At 31.5% G+C, this 17,481-nt stretch overlaps 1 protein-coding gene across 1 annotated transcript; it reads left to right on the forward strand.

The window, feature by feature from the left end:
- The first annotated feature begins 1,206 nt into the window (after positions 1 to 1,206).
- Positions 1,207 to 17,199, forward strand: LOC139519016 (DDB1- and CUL4-associated factor 10-like). Its single transcript, XM_071310729.1, has 6 exons — positions 1,207 to 1,531; positions 7,400 to 7,513; positions 9,845 to 10,042; positions 10,606 to 10,909; positions 13,406 to 13,465; positions 14,389 to 17,199. The coding sequence occupies exons 1-6, from the start codon at positions 1,323 to 1,325 to the stop codon at positions 15,178 to 15,180; spliced, it is 1,677 nt and encodes a 558-aa protein (XP_071166830.1). The 5' UTR covers positions 1,207 to 1,322; the 3' UTR covers positions 15,181 to 17,199.
- Positions 17,200 to 17,481: the final 282 nt, after the last annotated feature.

Raw genomic sequence — 17,481 nt, forward strand, 5'->3', positions numbered from 1 at the left:
AGTGCCAACAATTTTACAACTCCAAAATATATCTGGTGAATTTAAAATCTTATATAAATATCTGGACACACGATTGATATTGAAACACTATTGTTTTGAAAACCAGATACCACAGGGAAATTCAAACCCAGAAGTCGAAAATAAAATGACAACGTAATGGCTAATAAAGAAAATTACAAACAGAAAAACAGTCATGATTATGCACAAAACACAACATAGAAAACTAAAAAAAATCATATAACTGCGAAAGTAGCTCTAAAATAATTTAAGACTTCTGTGGTTTCATTGTAAATCATGAGTCATAAAGTTTTTAACTTTCCAAAACAGCAGTTAAAATGAACATACAGCATGGCATGAAAGAATTATTTCGATTCTTATGGGGAAAAAAATAGAACTATTATCCTCTTAAACCTCCAATTATTTCAGTCTTTTGTAAATCTACATCGATTTACCCTGAAAACATGGAATCTTTCACCACAATCACAATTTACTCAAAGTTTATGATGTGTCAATTAATCCGACTTCTTCTTCTCCTCTAAGTAAATTCCTCCGCAACGGAGCACCCGTGTCACACGGTAACAGAAAAAAAACCCTTATTTTTATTTATTACTGTTTAAAAATATGGAGCAAACCAGATTAGAATATATACAATCCTTAAAAGATTATCGTTGTCCTAAAACCGTTTTTTAATGTAAAAACTAACATAAAAATATTTACACCTACTATTTTATGTACATTAAGCATATAATAATGTTAGTCAAAATATCTTAAAACGTACAGATTAAAAAGGAGTGAAATAGATTTACTGGTAAAAGGTAAAAGGACATAGTTTATTCATTTATTTCTTGACAGAAAAATAAAAGGATTATAAAAATATAGATTGCTATTTAATGGTCTGGGATTTATCATTACTATGTACACCACTAAAATTAAAATTAACTGTTATGTTACTGTACAGAACATGCAGAATTTATATCAGTTTATTTCTATTTAACCAGTTGTTCTACAGTTAAAATAGAGGTTGATAATATAGAATCATAATACTTTTATAAAATTTAAATATTTGATCTGAGATATTACCAATTTAGGCCTTTTAAAAAAAACTAAAATATTGTATATTCCTTTTTGTGTTACCGACATGTTGGTAAATATACGGGACAGAGCAGGAAATCGAATACTGTATTTAGAGTCCGCAACTTTTTCTATTCGGAAAACAGTGGAAAATAAACGAAATGTTCCGAATTTAACATCTTGCTGTTTTGTGAAAATTTCAAGACTATACAATCTGCCAACTGGAATCTCTTGCAGAAGAAATTGATATTATGCCGTTACGACATCAACACAGAAAACGAAGACCACTCTATTCTCTTTTGCAAACGAGACAACTTGGTGACAACGTTCAAGAAGGAGATTTAAACAGAACATGCTCGTCTCTATTTTCAAACTTTCAATCCATTTATACTTGGGATCCCACAAAATCAGATAGTTGTCATCATGGTGGAATTTTTAATTTTGATTTTTCTCCGAATGGGTCAGAATCTTTTCTTTATGCTCTATAGATTAAACCAATATTGAAAATGTTAACACAACAGTCCCACCTGAAAGTCAACTTGACCTGTCAACATGGTAAACAGGTCAAGTTATGTCTTATTGTAAATGACACATCTCCATTAATCCTTAGGGTATCAGGTCCGTTCGCGCCCAATACACTTTCGCACCCTACATGTTCGCACCTCGCACGTTCGCACCCTAGGTCCGTTCGCACCCAATTTAAAATGAAGTTTCAGTTGAATAATTAGAAAATCATGATTGTTGTTTTAAATTGCTTTGATATAAATACTGCATGTATTTAGCTTCGTCAAATGTTCGTATGAGTAAAACATTGAAAATTTTAAATGAAAAACACAAAAGATAATTGGTTGATCTGAAACAATTAACTGACAAAAAAGTTTAGCAATACACTAACCAAAAATGATTAAAATTTAAGATTTATTCCACCCAAAAATATTCCCGTTGTCAGAATCTCTCTTTATTTAGAAACAATGATTAAAAATATTTTAACAATACACTATCCAAAACATGATTAATATTTATTCAACACAAAAAAAACACGCTGTCTCGCTTTATTTTGAGACAATGACAATGAAATAAACACAAAACCAATCAAAATTGGGCGCGAACGTGTAGGGTGCGAAAGTGAAAGGGCGCGAACGTGAACGGGTGCGAACGTGAAAGGGCGCGAACGGACCCGGATTCCATCCTTAGGGAGTGTACATGGATCCGCTGTACCCTTGCAGTCGATCAAGGGGTGCGTCTACACTGGCGGAATCTTAAAGTACATACATATGACATCTTGTAAACTGAGACACAGGGACTTCGTTAGCAGATTTAAATTATTGATTATGTTTATCAATGTTTTCTCATTTTTTTTATTTGTATTTCTTGTTGAATTGTATAACACTAACAGTGCAGTCCGGTGTATCTATGCCCCTAAGAGGGACGTAAGGCATGTATCTGCACAGAAGAACGTGAAATAAAATTCTCATTTCAAGATGAACAAACAATTAAAAATTTCTTGCACGTTATCTTTTTACCGATTTTAGGAAACATGGTGATTAAAAAACCTTTTTCACCACTGCACGTGAAATAAAAATGGCAAAACACTTTGCACAGGAATAACCCTTTAGTAGCTGTCACTTCGGAAGACTTAAAAAAAAACAATAACAAGAATGATTCTATTTGTGGTTATGATGAAATCAATTTATATGGGATATCACTGGCCAGACACCAGAGACTCAACTGTCACATATGACTGTACATTATTTATGTTTTTAACGTTGTCATCAATATTTTTCTTTTTTTTCTAACAGTGTGCAGTTTACTATCCATAGTAAAGAAATATTGATGCCAACGCAAATAATTTAATACAAATAAATCATGTAGATAGCAAATAGGAAAAAAAGATTTGAAAAACCCTGATAAACAAAATTTTGATCTGCTTACAATTGCTAACCAAGTCCCTGTGAACTAAACAAGACTTGAACAAAAGGCATATTAAACAGCTAGTACTGTAGTTGAAGAGTTGCCACCTTCAAATCAAAATTGATGGTGGCAACTCTTCAAAAGTTTAAATACAGTACTGTAATTCTGATTCTAATGCATTACAAAACAAATAATATATAAAGGCTTCAAAAAATGTATAAATTTGAAATAAAATGAAATTCTTTAAAACTTCATTAATGATAAGCAAAGACTTCATACAAATGAAAACTTACAAACTGAAGGTTATAACGTTTCTTTAACTATGCTATTGCTAGTTTGGATAAAGTCACATCTATACTATTAAACGAGAAGACCTCATTTTGGGTGTCGCTTCTCTTCCTTCCACAATAAATCAATCATCATGCCTCTGTGTCCTATAGATAACATGCATAGTCGCATTTGTCATCCATTCTTATGATTAATCAGATTGAGTTATTTTGGGAGAAAAACGACAAAACAGGAGTCCCGATATGATTCCGTCATCGGACTGACTTTTAGTCATAGATAAGACTTCCGGTTTTAAAGATGCACAAATACAATCAATCGTATGATAGATAACAAAAATGAAAAATAAATAAGCCAATCAGAGCGTTCTCCATATCATGGTGTTTAGATCGCAAGAACCACAACTATTATACCTCCTTATAGAGGACAATTATTTTTCGCGTTTATCTATTATATGTAAACTACGATTATACTACTTTAATATATAGAGACTCTCTGTATTCTGTCTACTGTTTTTTTTTTAAATGTTTACTATTTAAGGGGTCATACCAGTTGTATATATATTAAAATAAGTAAAACATTTGACACATGTCACTTGACAACCAATCGTATGATGGATAACAAAAATGGAAAAAAAATAAGCCATTCAGAGCGTTCTCAATATCATGGTGTTTAGATCGCAAGAATCACAACTATTATATCTCCTTAGAGAGGACAATTATTTTTCGCGTTTCGTATCATGGTGTTTAGATCGCAAGAACCACAACTATTATACCTCCTTAGAGAAGACAATTATTTTTTCGCGTTTATATATCTACATGTAAACTACGATTATACTACTTTAATATATAGAGACTGTCTGTATTTAATATATAGAGACTCTCTGTATTCCGTCTACTGTTTTTTTTTAAATGTTTACTATTTAAGGGGTCATACCAGTTCTATATATATTAAAATAAGTAAAACATTTGACACATGTCACTTGACAACCAATCGTATGATGGATAACAAAAATGGAAAAAAATAAGCCATTCAAAGCGTTCTCAATATCATGGTGTTTAGATCGCAAGAATCACAACTATTATATCTCCTTAGAGAGGACAATTATTTTTCGCGTTTCATATCATGGTGTTTAGATCGCAAGAACCACAACTATTATACCTCCTTAGAGAAAACAATTATTTTTCGCGTTTATATATCTACATGTAAACTACGATTATACTATTTTAATATATAGAGACTGTCTGTATTCTGTCAGGGACTTTCTATGTTAGTATGTTAGTATGTTAGTATAGAAAGTCGGCCCTGATTCTGTCTACTGTTTTCTTTGAAATTTTTACTATTTAAGGGGTCATACCACTTGCATATATATTAAAATAAGTAAAACATGCTCAACTTCATCTAAAACTACCTCGACCAAAAACTTTAACCTGAAGCGGGACAGACACGGGCGGACGAACGAACGAACGGATGTACAGACTAGAAAACATAATGCCCATAAATGGGGCATAACAATTTATTGTTGAAAGGGAAAATAGTGATTTGGCAAAATTGAAAGTAAGGTAGAGATTAGAAGTAGGCAGGACCTTTTTCGGGGCGTCGGGATCGGGTGTTTTTAAGCTCGGGATTTGGGGATTGATCCTTACGGGATCCGGGAATATATTTTTCGATTTCGGGATTTCGGGATATGCATTTCTTTAAATTCTGCATCTCGGGATTTCATGGTTTTAAGCCCGGGATTTCGGGATCAGGACCCGTCCGACCACCCCTCAAATTAGCCTTAGTACTTTATACATGATTCATATCCTACCATTGGCATGTTAATAAGGCTCGCAAAAGAAAAAGAAAACACTGATGGATTGTCCTAGAAGTATATTTTATTAGACTAATAAGGGTCTATATATAAGCAGTTACATTTGTTTCATGTTTGAAACGGTGCAAATTGTTAATTTGATTGACTTTTACCAAAAGAAGCATTGTAGCAAAGGAGAATAATTGTGGTCTGAGGCCAGACACACGAAAATAATTGAATTTAACAGAAAGGAAACAAATATCGGACTTTGGAAAAAGGGAGAGGGCTTTTGATACCTTTTATGAAATTCTCCATACATAATATTTTTTACAAAAAATCATCCTACAACAGTCTACAAGCTGTATATGCCCGCGATTTCGCGGGTGTGTTCTAGTCAATACTGAAATTTTGAGGTACATATAGCTATATCTATATATATTATGTATATAGACATGATAGATGTTGTTTTCTTATAGATAATATTGTAAATTATTGATAACCACAAAATGAAATATTCAAGAATTACGAATTTCCTATTGGGCCGTATTGGCATGTATACACACTATGTCAAAACCAGGAAATGAAATATCCACGAACATGTTTGTTTTCCTTTATCCACAATAAATTGCTACCCCCTTAAATAAATAAATCCACGGTATATACATGTATATGTGAATGTCATGAATGTAGTGATGGAATTAGTTACAATAATTTCCAAATCCTTCCCATAAAAATTAATCTAAAAACTGAACTCCACAAAGTTTATTGAACTAGAATTTCTGAATTTATCTTTACATGATCCCAAAATGAGACTACATTAAAACAATAAGAATTTTATAAAATACAATTTAGAAAAAAGTACCAAGAAAACAGGGTTCACAAACTGTCCACTTTTCTTAAAATTCATGCAAATAAGGGTAATTTTAAATTATGTCTTCACAACAAAAAATATTTAAAATTCATTCCTGAATTATTTAGCTTTATATACATCATTGTAAATTTATTTATACAGGTTATGATCTACATAATATATATAGATGTAAGAAGATGTGGTATGAGTGCTAATGAGACAACTCTCCATCCAAGTTACGATATGTAAAAGAAAAACCATTATGCATGTATTAAAAAAATGATGGAAAAACTTTGTATATATTAAAGATTCCATTTATAAATGCAATGTACATGTATCTACATGTAGCTTGTGATCCAGGTAGACTCGCTGCAGCTTACATAATTGCAGCTAGAATCCCAGAATTTTGACAGTCATTTGAGTTGGTGAATATGTCAACACAAATCATGCTAATGAGCATGATGCGATACATTAACGTACAAAATGTAGATGTAATTTCATTAATTAGGTGTATTTTAAAAAGTATGTTGTGTAATTAGCGTTGAATGATTATACTTATATTTTGTAGGAAGTGTACATGTCTTAATAGTTTTTGAGATACTTGTATAGCATATACATGACATACATTCATGACATAATACATGACATAAGACATATGGCTTCAGAGTTCATATTTTGCTTTTTTTACACATTACAGGCATAGAAAAGAGTAACAATGAATTTGAAGGTTTTCACAATTAGTAAGATAAATGCAAAGAGGCTTTCTGGTGCTTATAACATAAACGAAGATACATGTATATGTTTAAAAGTAATATCTTTGTAAAAAGATATATGAATTCTGAAGGTTTATTTATGTTGTAAAAGTATTTAAGGTGGTACCTAACACTACAGGGAGATAACTCTGTAAAGTTAGCTAAACGTTTTAATTACGTTGTGTTGTAAAAGGAATATTGAGCTTCTCTGACAATGATCAAAATTGTTTTTTGTCAAAGTGCTATATAACCAGTGTAATTTTTCTGACAAAACTGTTGGTTCAAAATTTTTAAAATTTTTATATTTTTGTTTAAGGATTTACTTTGACAAAATTTTATGAAAATTAAACGAGCCAAATTAATTTTAGTGAAAGTGTTGGGTACCACCTTAAGCTGACTTAAGCAAAGTATGTACATAAGCATCATTTTGTAAGCACACCCCACTTAAAAAAACAGTGCTAATTAATGTGGTACTGTTATCTCCTCAGAAAAGAACAGAGATATATCTTTGCCAACTTTTGTGATAGGATAGATGCTGAGCATTGCTGAGGTAATTTACTGCTCTATGTACATGATGTACATGATGTACAAAATGTTTAACAATTTGTACAGAATGCCCATTACTAGTATTATTCCTATGTCAGTATGTGCCTTTTTTGGTGCAATGTAATTTTAATAGAAATATTTTGATTCATGTAATAAATATGCAAATGATGAATATGTTGGTATTCATTTCAGATCTCTATTAGCTGCTGCATGTGAAGGTCACAGTGTCCTGTTGTTTGATCCATTCTCACATAAGCTGGTCAAAGAAGTCAACAAGGCTCACGATGATTGTGTAAACTGTGTAAGGTTTGTATTTAACTTGATGGTAATTATACTATTTAGGGGATTAGGGTTTCACCACTGTTGGTGGACTACTAGTCCCCGTGGGTAACAGTCTGCAGGGTTAGCCACTAGTCCGATGCCCCAGACTAGTAAAATTTCATTCGGACTAGTAAGTTTTTGCCAAATTTTGTTTGGCCCAATAAGAAAAATGTCAGAATATTGGTCTTCGGACTAGTAGTTGAAAAAGTTTTTGGTGCAGACTGGGGTAAAATACCTTTAGAAGTCAGTGTTCTGTACTGATTTAATTATACTTTCATGAACTGTCCATTTATGAATTTGTAAAATGTTAAGAAACTAAGATTTTAAATCACCTTGGCAAAAATGACTGTAGATGGATTTGGCTTTTATTTTCAGATACTTTTTGTTCATATACATTTATCTCTACACTATTTTGGTACTTATACACTGTTTAAATTTGGGAGGCATCACTCTTACATTTGTAGAGTTATGCCCCTTTACAAATGGAAAATTGCTGAAATTTTCATTTTCTTCTACTCAAGATTGCCCTAACTAAATGTTATAAATCTTATACACAATGCTTATAAACACAAAACACAGATTATTTTGGATTCAGGTAGTGTCACTTTTACATTTCTAGAGTTATGTCCCTTTACAGATGGAAAATTTCTAAAATTTTCATTTTCTTCTACTCAAGATTACATTAACCAAATTTTATAATTCTATATGCAATGCTTAATACCCCAGAACACAGATAATTTTGAATTCATGTGGTGTCACTTTTAAGGTTCTTGAGTTATGTCCAGGGATCTCCATGGCCTGTTTAACGATGGCGCCCCGCCATCGTTCAAATGTCTTGCGCCATCGTCAAATGACTTGCCCCATCGTTAAATTGTCTTGCGCCATCGTTAAATTGTCTTCCGCCATCGTTCAAAACGTCATTATTTTTTGTAGCCCGACACCATTTTTTTTATCAATTATAATCAAATGCATGTAATTGCATAACCCTTAGGCTTTTTATGTTATAATCCAACACAGTTCTAACGCCTGAGGGATATTCGGATTAAGATCGCTAATCACTTGTACCTGAGCTTGTACAGGTATAGATCAACAAACCAGACAGGAGAATACTAACTGAGGATAGACGATCCATTTGTCGAATTAATCAACTAAGTTTCAGCAAATGATTATGATAATTTAGATTAAATAAATAAATTAATAATCCAGTTACAAAGAAAACAGTTTAACAAGTCGAACACGTGCTTTATTTTGACTTACGCAATCAGCATCCCCCTTTTTTAAGAAGTACAAAATAAGACGCAAAACAGTAAATATTATTTCATCGCAAATAACTCGAGTACTGCTGTAACGATAATTTAGAATTACTTTAAAAGTTTAAAAGTAAAAACTTATAAATATTTCCTGTAAAGAAATATCGTATCGTAATTCCGAATTCATTTCGTATATTACAATCAAATTGATACATCCGCGTTTCTGGTTTTTATTCAGACTCGAAAGATGCATGTTGCACAGCATCAATTTGTCAGATAAAGTCATTAAAAACCTTTTCATTTGCTTTACAAATCTCTTTAACTTTTACATAACCCGTACGAATCGTTTTGTTGTTGCTGCAAATCAGCCATACCGGTAATGGGTTCTGAATTTGACAGTGTCCATGAAAAATAAGCTCCACATCATATGATTTTTAACCCCCATAACAATTACCAAAAATTCAAGAAATCTACATGGGGACCTTCATGACAGCTTTTGGTCATTCTCGACTAAGTGGGGACCATGAAGACTTGGCATTTGAATGGTAAAACGGCAATAAATGAACATATTGATACTTCTATAATTCTACATGTATAATGAAAATTCAAATAAATATGATTTAAATAAGCAATGAATTAGCATGTTCACCATTCCTTGTATGGAGAGATAAAATACTTCCGATCGCACTACACTGTACAACGTAGACACGGTTTGTAATGGTGAAAGTTCCTCCATGGTTCAATTTTCATCCATGGAGATCCCTGTATGTCCCTTTATAAATTAAAAAAAATCTGATATTTTGGAGGTTCAACTTTAACACTACAATTCAAGGTCTGGTATTTTTATTGAATTGCAAATTGTCATTGTAAAGGTAAATTTTTTAAAAAGTCATCATGACCTACAGTTTAATAAAACATGTACTTAATCTGCTTATCTTATATGTTGTATTTTAACATGTACAAAGATGGAAGGCAACCCATGTATTAATGACACTTAATTACCACACTTGTAATTATAATGAAATAAAAAAAATTACAACTGAAATGAATTAATTGTTTATTGTAGATTTCTCGATTCTAGGCTGCTTGCAACATGTTCAGATGATAATAATGTGGCATTATGGGATATTCGTTATTTAAAAACCAGACTCCATCTTTTATGTGGTCACACAAACTGGGTTAAAAACATTGAATATGCATCAGATTGTGGTAAACTTGTTACTTCAGGATTTGATGGAAATATTTTTACCTGGGATATTAACAGGTAAGCACAATATTACATCTCAAGGCTCAATGTGTATTTATAGATTATGGTTGATCATCTTGACGAGTATGCTTTTTGCGATAAAGCTGGTAAGGCGAAAGTTAGAAAAGTAATGGAGTTGAGATGACCAATGATAATCTGTTTATCGCTATTTTACCTGTGAAGACATTGTTAATTTCATGTCAATTTCATTAGCAACACCACATGCTCCCTTAGTTTCTAGTGATAATTTTTCATATCACTCAACTCCACTGAGAAAGAAAATTATCAGTCAGCAAGATCAATAGAAAATTTCCTAAAATAGCAATAAATATATTTATATATATATTTTACTAGGAAGTTTGATTATATGTGTATCGTTCATATCAGTTTCTTGTATATATCCTCAATTGTCATAAAAAATGAACAGGTAGTAAAATATCTTGGCCTTTTCGATTTTCTAATTAGATGTGTGCACATTTTTTAAACAGATCTTACAATTTCTGATCAGTTTTATTTGTAAGCATGCTATTTTTCTAAATCATCAGTATAGTATTTATATCAAGATTTCACTTTTATTTCAGTTATTGTGATGGTGCTATTCAGGGACAAAAAGTGTTTTCACATAAAATGTTAATGAGATCTAAACTATCACCAGATGGTTCAAAACTAATAGTTTCAACGCAGGAAGGCAAAATAATTTTGATTAACAATCTGGATCTCAATCATCTTGCCGAAGACATGAAAGAATTTTTACCTCAAAGACTCTTTACACGTAGAGTTCAACGGGATAGTTCTATTATCAGGAATAGAAAACAAAGGAATTATTTTGAGATGATCAATGATTGGCCGATGGGCAATGGGGCTGGTGACATAGCCTCTATACAGGTACATATATCAAATTGCTAAATTATTGTGTTTCTATGCAACTACATGTGTCGTTTATTTTTATGTATTTATTATAATACAACTTGTCAATATACAAAAATCTTTAGTATGCCCCCGCCATGGCGGAGAGGGCATTAAGTTTTACCCTTGTCCGCCTGTACACATCTGTACATCCAAAAGTTGGTTTTCGTTCTCTAACTTAAGTTTTTTATTACCAAATGGTATGAAACTTGTACACAATTCTTATTACCAGATAACACAGATCAAGTTAGAATTTTGGTGGCATCACTTTAATCATTCTTGAGATATGCCCCTTTACAAATGAGAAAAATTGCTGAATTTTGTTTCCCTTCTCTAACTTTCGTTAACCTGAATCATATGTTATGAAACTTATACACAATGCTTATTACCACATAACACAGATCAAGTTTGAATTTTGGTGGTGTCACTTAAACCTTTCTAGAATTATACCCCTTTTATTAATACAAATGAAAAAAATCAATACTTCCATTTTCTTACTTAAGTTTGTTTAAACCAAATTTTATGAAACTTATACATAATGCTTATTACCACAAAGCTTAGATTAAGTACACATTTGGGTAGTGTCACTTTTACTATTCTTCAGTTATGTACCTTTATAACTTTATATGATACTAGAACACACCCGTGATATCGCGGGTCCGTGACTGAATTAAAGTATATAACTATGTGTAAGCCTTATTTAAGTATTGGTATTGCCATCTGATAAACATGATAATGTCATGTGGATTATAAGATACCCAGTTTTCTCTGCTTTCGAAATCTTTCTGTTTGAACCCGTCGACCCGTAACTTATCAATTATTGGTAATATTAATTATTTGGAAAACAAAAGGTCCTAGAATGGAGTTTAATTCTTTTATTCACTGTTTTTACGTCATGCCCGCTAACAAAATGAAAACTGTACCTATATGCCTTATTTCAAGTCCAGATTTTTAGTATTTGTATTATTATCTTAGAAAGTCTTACTGATTAAATTACTACAACCCTGTGATTATGACCCGTGTATACAGCAAAATCCTAAATACACCGTTTGGTGGTGCGCCTGTCAGATGCGGAACGTACAGATAAGGTTATAGGTAACAGGTGTCATATACTATTTGTATCGGTATTGGATTCGACCCATAACTTGTTAATTATTGGCAATATTAATTATGTGGAAAACAAAAAGGTCTGAAGTGGTGTATAAATTTTTAATCAACACCATTGTCCTATATTAGTTATATATAAAGTTGAATTCTTTGATTTGTCGTTTTTACCAGATGACGGCTGACAAATTGGACCTCGTTATTTTAGTATTGTAGATGCAAGTGGGGGCATCATCTGTGTCCCATGGACACATTCCTCATTTATTTTGAATTAAGCCCATATAAATTTAAAATAAAGCAATCAGAAGAAAACAAAACAAACTTTCGTTGACAGGACATTATGAAATACTGATGTACGATGGTAAGTGGCCTGTCTTTGTATTTTTTCAGCTGAATTTAAGTACAAAAAAGCCTAGCACTTGGATGGCAACCATTTTAAATGTACTATTAAGAAAAAATAGAGCTCCTTCCAATTAAATTCAAAAGTGAGTTAATCATTTAATAGACTATTAACATTTGTGCTACACAAGTAATAGACTATTAAATTTGAGTGTTCTTTTAATAGACTTTTAACTTTAATAGACTTTTTGCAACCAAGTCAAGAATTTCTTATATGTTTTAAATGTTTGATATTTTCCTCAAAAAGACATAACGCACTTGAAATGATAAATTTTTATTTAAATTTGTTACCTACACAAAACTATAAACATAGGTTTTATGAAAATAAGGTAAACATTAGGACAGTTTGATATATTGAAGTTGAAATTTTATTAACAACAAATCAGAAAGAACTGACATCAGCACAATAAACAGGGAATCTAAATTATTAAATGACATGATGGAATATGATTTATGTTTGCTTGTTTGGTATGGAAAGCCAACAGGGTCAAAATTGAGAGAGAGCGCCATCAATGTATTGACGGTGCACGAGAGCAGTTTCTGATCATGAACGGCTGTTGATGGCTTTCCATAGTTTGGAGAAAGAAAACACAACAGCAGTGATTGTTTTTATCCAAGATTCTCAAATTATGAATACTTAAATATTTAAGTAATATGTTTGAATAGCAAATTTTTCACAGAAAAACAGTGTTATAGTGAATGTGGGAGATACTTTTACCAAAGAGACAGTATGAAATCACAAGTCAAGAAAAACAAATAAAAAAACGGTAAATAAAGAGATAAAGAGAAAAATAGCAGTCTACAAAAGACATCATAGAAAACTATAGACTAATTAAATAAGCAATACAAACCCCACTAAAAACTATTGGATCACATGGAATTATAACACCAATAAATGCAGTTTAGTCATCAAAACTGTCATGTAAATATGTAATATGTAGAAATGTAATTGACTATATATTTATTTGATAGGTTCACCCTCAGGGATGGTGTGTATTGTCACGTAATGTAAGCAGAGATTACAAGTCGGAGGTAAGATATATATAACACTCTAGTACGATTTGATTAAGCTCATAACCAAGGGTCATTGGCATCTTTTTATGCCCCCAGCTAGACGAACGGGGCATTGGGCATTAAGGGTTGTGTGTTTTTCTACCAAAGTTGGTGGTACTCCCTGGTCACTCTGGCTTCCTCCACCATTAAAAACTCACCACCACGAAATAGCACAATAGTGTTGAAAATGGCATTAAATACCAATCAATCAATCAATCAATCATTCTTTTACTTAATATACAATCATGAAAAAAAATGACAGTTTTGTACAACCTATAGTTTGAAAAAAGGTTTTACCTATATCTTTCATTCTATTCTTGAAAACAAAATGATGCAAATTACGAATTAGCCGTTTCAGAATCTAATGCATTCTGGGTAATATTTTCAAAAGGGTACACCAAAACATCGTGATTGGTTAACAATGTCATAAACAATGGAAATTCAACCAATGACATGACGTTATTTTCATTTTGGGGTACGAACAATGAAATTACCCATGATTCTTTAGATTCCAAAAAGGCCAAGTGGCTGAGTATTAAAGATTCAATTGATTTAGATTTAGAAGTAAAACATCAAGGAAAATTTGTTAACAAAAACTATTATATCTTATCAAATATAAATGAATACATCAAAGATACAAGGCTTCTAACTTTTATATTTGCCAAAGATACGTTTCCTTTACACATGTTACAAAAGACTCATCACTAACACTCAAATTGAAAAAAATAAAAAGCTCAAATGAAATATGAAGTTGAAGAGCATTCAGGACGGCGGACACATGATAAAGGATATCAAATTCTTTCCAATGTTTTAAAAATTAAAAAATTACCTAAAGATAGCAAAATTAATGTCTTTCCTGAATTAATTACTGATATAAAATTAAATACATTTATATATTTTAGTGGACATGTGTTCATGATATTCAGGATTATCCTGACACGGAGGAAGATATGCAGGAGGAGTCTGACTCTAGTCAAAACAATGAAGTACCAGTAGAGGAAAGCAGTAATACAGATATCAATCCCACATCATCTGTACAACAAAACAGTGTTCCATACTTACTGCTGACCTCAGAACTAGATTCTCCACTCTCTCCAGGATCAGAGACCAGTAATGATGCAACTTTTGGTACTGTTGAAAGACAGACACTCGCTAATGGATTCCATCCACAACGGATCAGTGTAGACAATGTTTCAAATAGTGAAACAGAATCTTCCTCTGATGAAACAGAGGGCACAGGTTTATCCCTTTTTAATAACAGATCACTTGAAATATTGAGTATGATTGGTGCTTTTGAGTTTGAAAATGGTGAACCACCTCTTACTTTTCATCAGAGACTTTCAGGATTTAGCTTAGGCAATAGAGACAAGACACGAAACAGACTTCTGCATTATATAGAGGAACCTAATGTAGGACGAGGGTTTATAAAGGAGTTATGTTTCAGTAACGATGGCAGACTTGTTTGTTCACCTTTCGGATATGGTGTGCGGTTGCTATCTTTTGACCCTGATTGTAGTGAACTTTGTGATATAGCACCTATGTCTAGTCCTGGTCAACCATTGAGAATGTATGAGGTTGAGAACTGTCTTTCCCATAGTAATGTGGTAGTGACTTGTAAGTTTTCACCACAACATTGTATGTTTGTATCAGGATGTCTCAGTGGTAAAGTGGCCTTTCATCAACCAGTTTTATAACAGTGTTAAATGCAGTCATCAAGTTTCTTACCTCATACCAATACCTATAAATACAAGTCAACTGTTTTGAAAATAGTCTGGCTTTGACAATTGAAAGACGAATGTACCAAAACCATTTTTCTACTTAAATGATACACCAAAGGCTTTCAGAATGATTTTGTTTTAGACATTCATGGGTTGCATGGGAGATGCAAAATACATGTTTATATGGTGAAGCTCAGCAAATCTTGTTCAGTCACAACAACAAAAAACAAAATTTGTACAAAAAAAAATTCATAATTTATTTCATTAAAGTTTTAATTATGATTTGTAATAGATATGTGATGTTATAATGTCAGTTCAAGCATATTCAAGGAAAATTTGAAATCATTTTGTGTTATGAATACAGTTATAAATGTATTAAAAGTGACCAATCAAAAAATTAGAATTTAAGATGAGGTTATGAAAAAAATTTGGACAATGAACCTTGCCAGGAATGAGGAAATTGTTTAAGTGTTTTCAGTTGATAATGTTTTCGTACTTCAATAAAAAAAAAAAAGGCTGATTCCAGCATTAAACATGTTAAAATCTGAAGAAAACTTCGAAAGTATGGCAATATTCATGGAGAAGTAGTGGGTTATACTGTTTTCAATGGAAACTATAAGGAGTAGACCTGATATTAATTGATATGTTCTGATTGTCATTTTGACTTTGATACTTTTAAATGTATATATTTTCATCATGATAATATTGGAAATAAAAACATTAAATGACACATGTGAAATGTTGAAATGATGTTTTCGTACAGAAATAATTATATATATAACTGACAACTATTCAGGGCATGAGACAGGTAGGTGACTGCTGAAAAGAGTTGAATTATATAGAGACTACTAAGTTAAAAATCCTTGACATGCTACCTGGCATGCAACCTTTGACTATAATTGTATTTAAAAAAAAATTAAGTCATTATTTTTCACTATGATAGCAGTCACATATTGGTTGATTATTTGATACACTATCTGTGTTATGAATTAGAGTTAAAATTTTACAACACTTTCATTGTAATGTATTGAGTCTAAGATAGAAATAATTTAATGTGTACTTTTAACATAGAAAATTATTTAACCATCAGAAAATATCCCCTTTGATTAATGTTGACATTTATCCATTATATGTATGTATTAAAAATAAAGGCAAAGTTTTGAAAGTTTAAAATTCAAAATATTTCTATGAAATCCAAAATAACCCCCACAACAGTAAATCATATACATTGCTTTTTCTTGCTTTTTATCATGGAAAACAATTTCTGAAATATAATGTAAATGATTGACTTACCGGTATATCAAATGTATACATGTATTGATAATACTAGAAAAAAAATGATATTATCAAATTGACTCTAACAGGAAAATTTGTTTGAATTGAGTATGTTAACACCAATAATTAAGAAATAAATTAAAAAAAAGAAGTGTTCATCAATTATAGGTTGTCAAGAGTGAAATATCAGTAGCTGGCAAATCGGAAAAGGTAATATGATCATGATGATATATTACAAAAGTAAATACTTGAATGATTTAAATTTTTACAGAATCATTTGAATTGTATTATTTATTTTTATGTCAATATACCTCCTATGAAGAGCTATAAATTATCCCAAAAGGTTATTTGTATATTTGATTCATATGAACATATTACATTTGTACACATGGTTGTAGTCATTTTGCATTTCAAGTTGAAATAAAATATCAAGTACATGTACTTATTAGGATAGTTACATTTAATTAGCTTGTATTATAACGGATAATCTTTACATTACTTATCGCAGTGATTGTTTTCTCTGTGGAGTAAACCATATCTCATGTTAACAACAGTTTACGATGCAGTTTGTAATTTTTGACTTGTTATTGAATAGATTACTTATTTTTGATATTTTAAGCAGACTTGACTCTAAGATTTAGTTTTATTAATCACCATCACATTGCATCTATTGTTCAATGTATATCTTCTTTTGTCTTTTTCATCCATATTTTGATATAATATTATCTTTTTAAGCAAATGATAAGTGACAAAAAGAAAATGTTTGGTAAAATAAACCAACACGATAGTCAGTATCTAAAACAGAACATAAATGACAAGGGTAACATCAGCTAAATAGTATTCTTCATCAATTTATTGGTATTGAACTTTCTTTGTAGTAAATTGTTCTATAATAAGAAAAAAGTAGGAACAAACTTCAAAATTTCTGTTCATTGGTACACTTCAACACAGTCCTGCTCCAGGCCTAGGTCTTTGATGACGTCATAAACAAAAAAAAGATCG

This window comes from Mytilus edulis, chromosome 4 (assembly GCF_963676685.1).
Source record: "Mytilus edulis chromosome 4, xbMytEdul2.2, whole genome shotgun sequence".
Taxonomy (NCBI): Eukaryota; Metazoa; Mollusca; class Bivalvia; order Mytilida; family Mytilidae; genus Mytilus; species Mytilus edulis.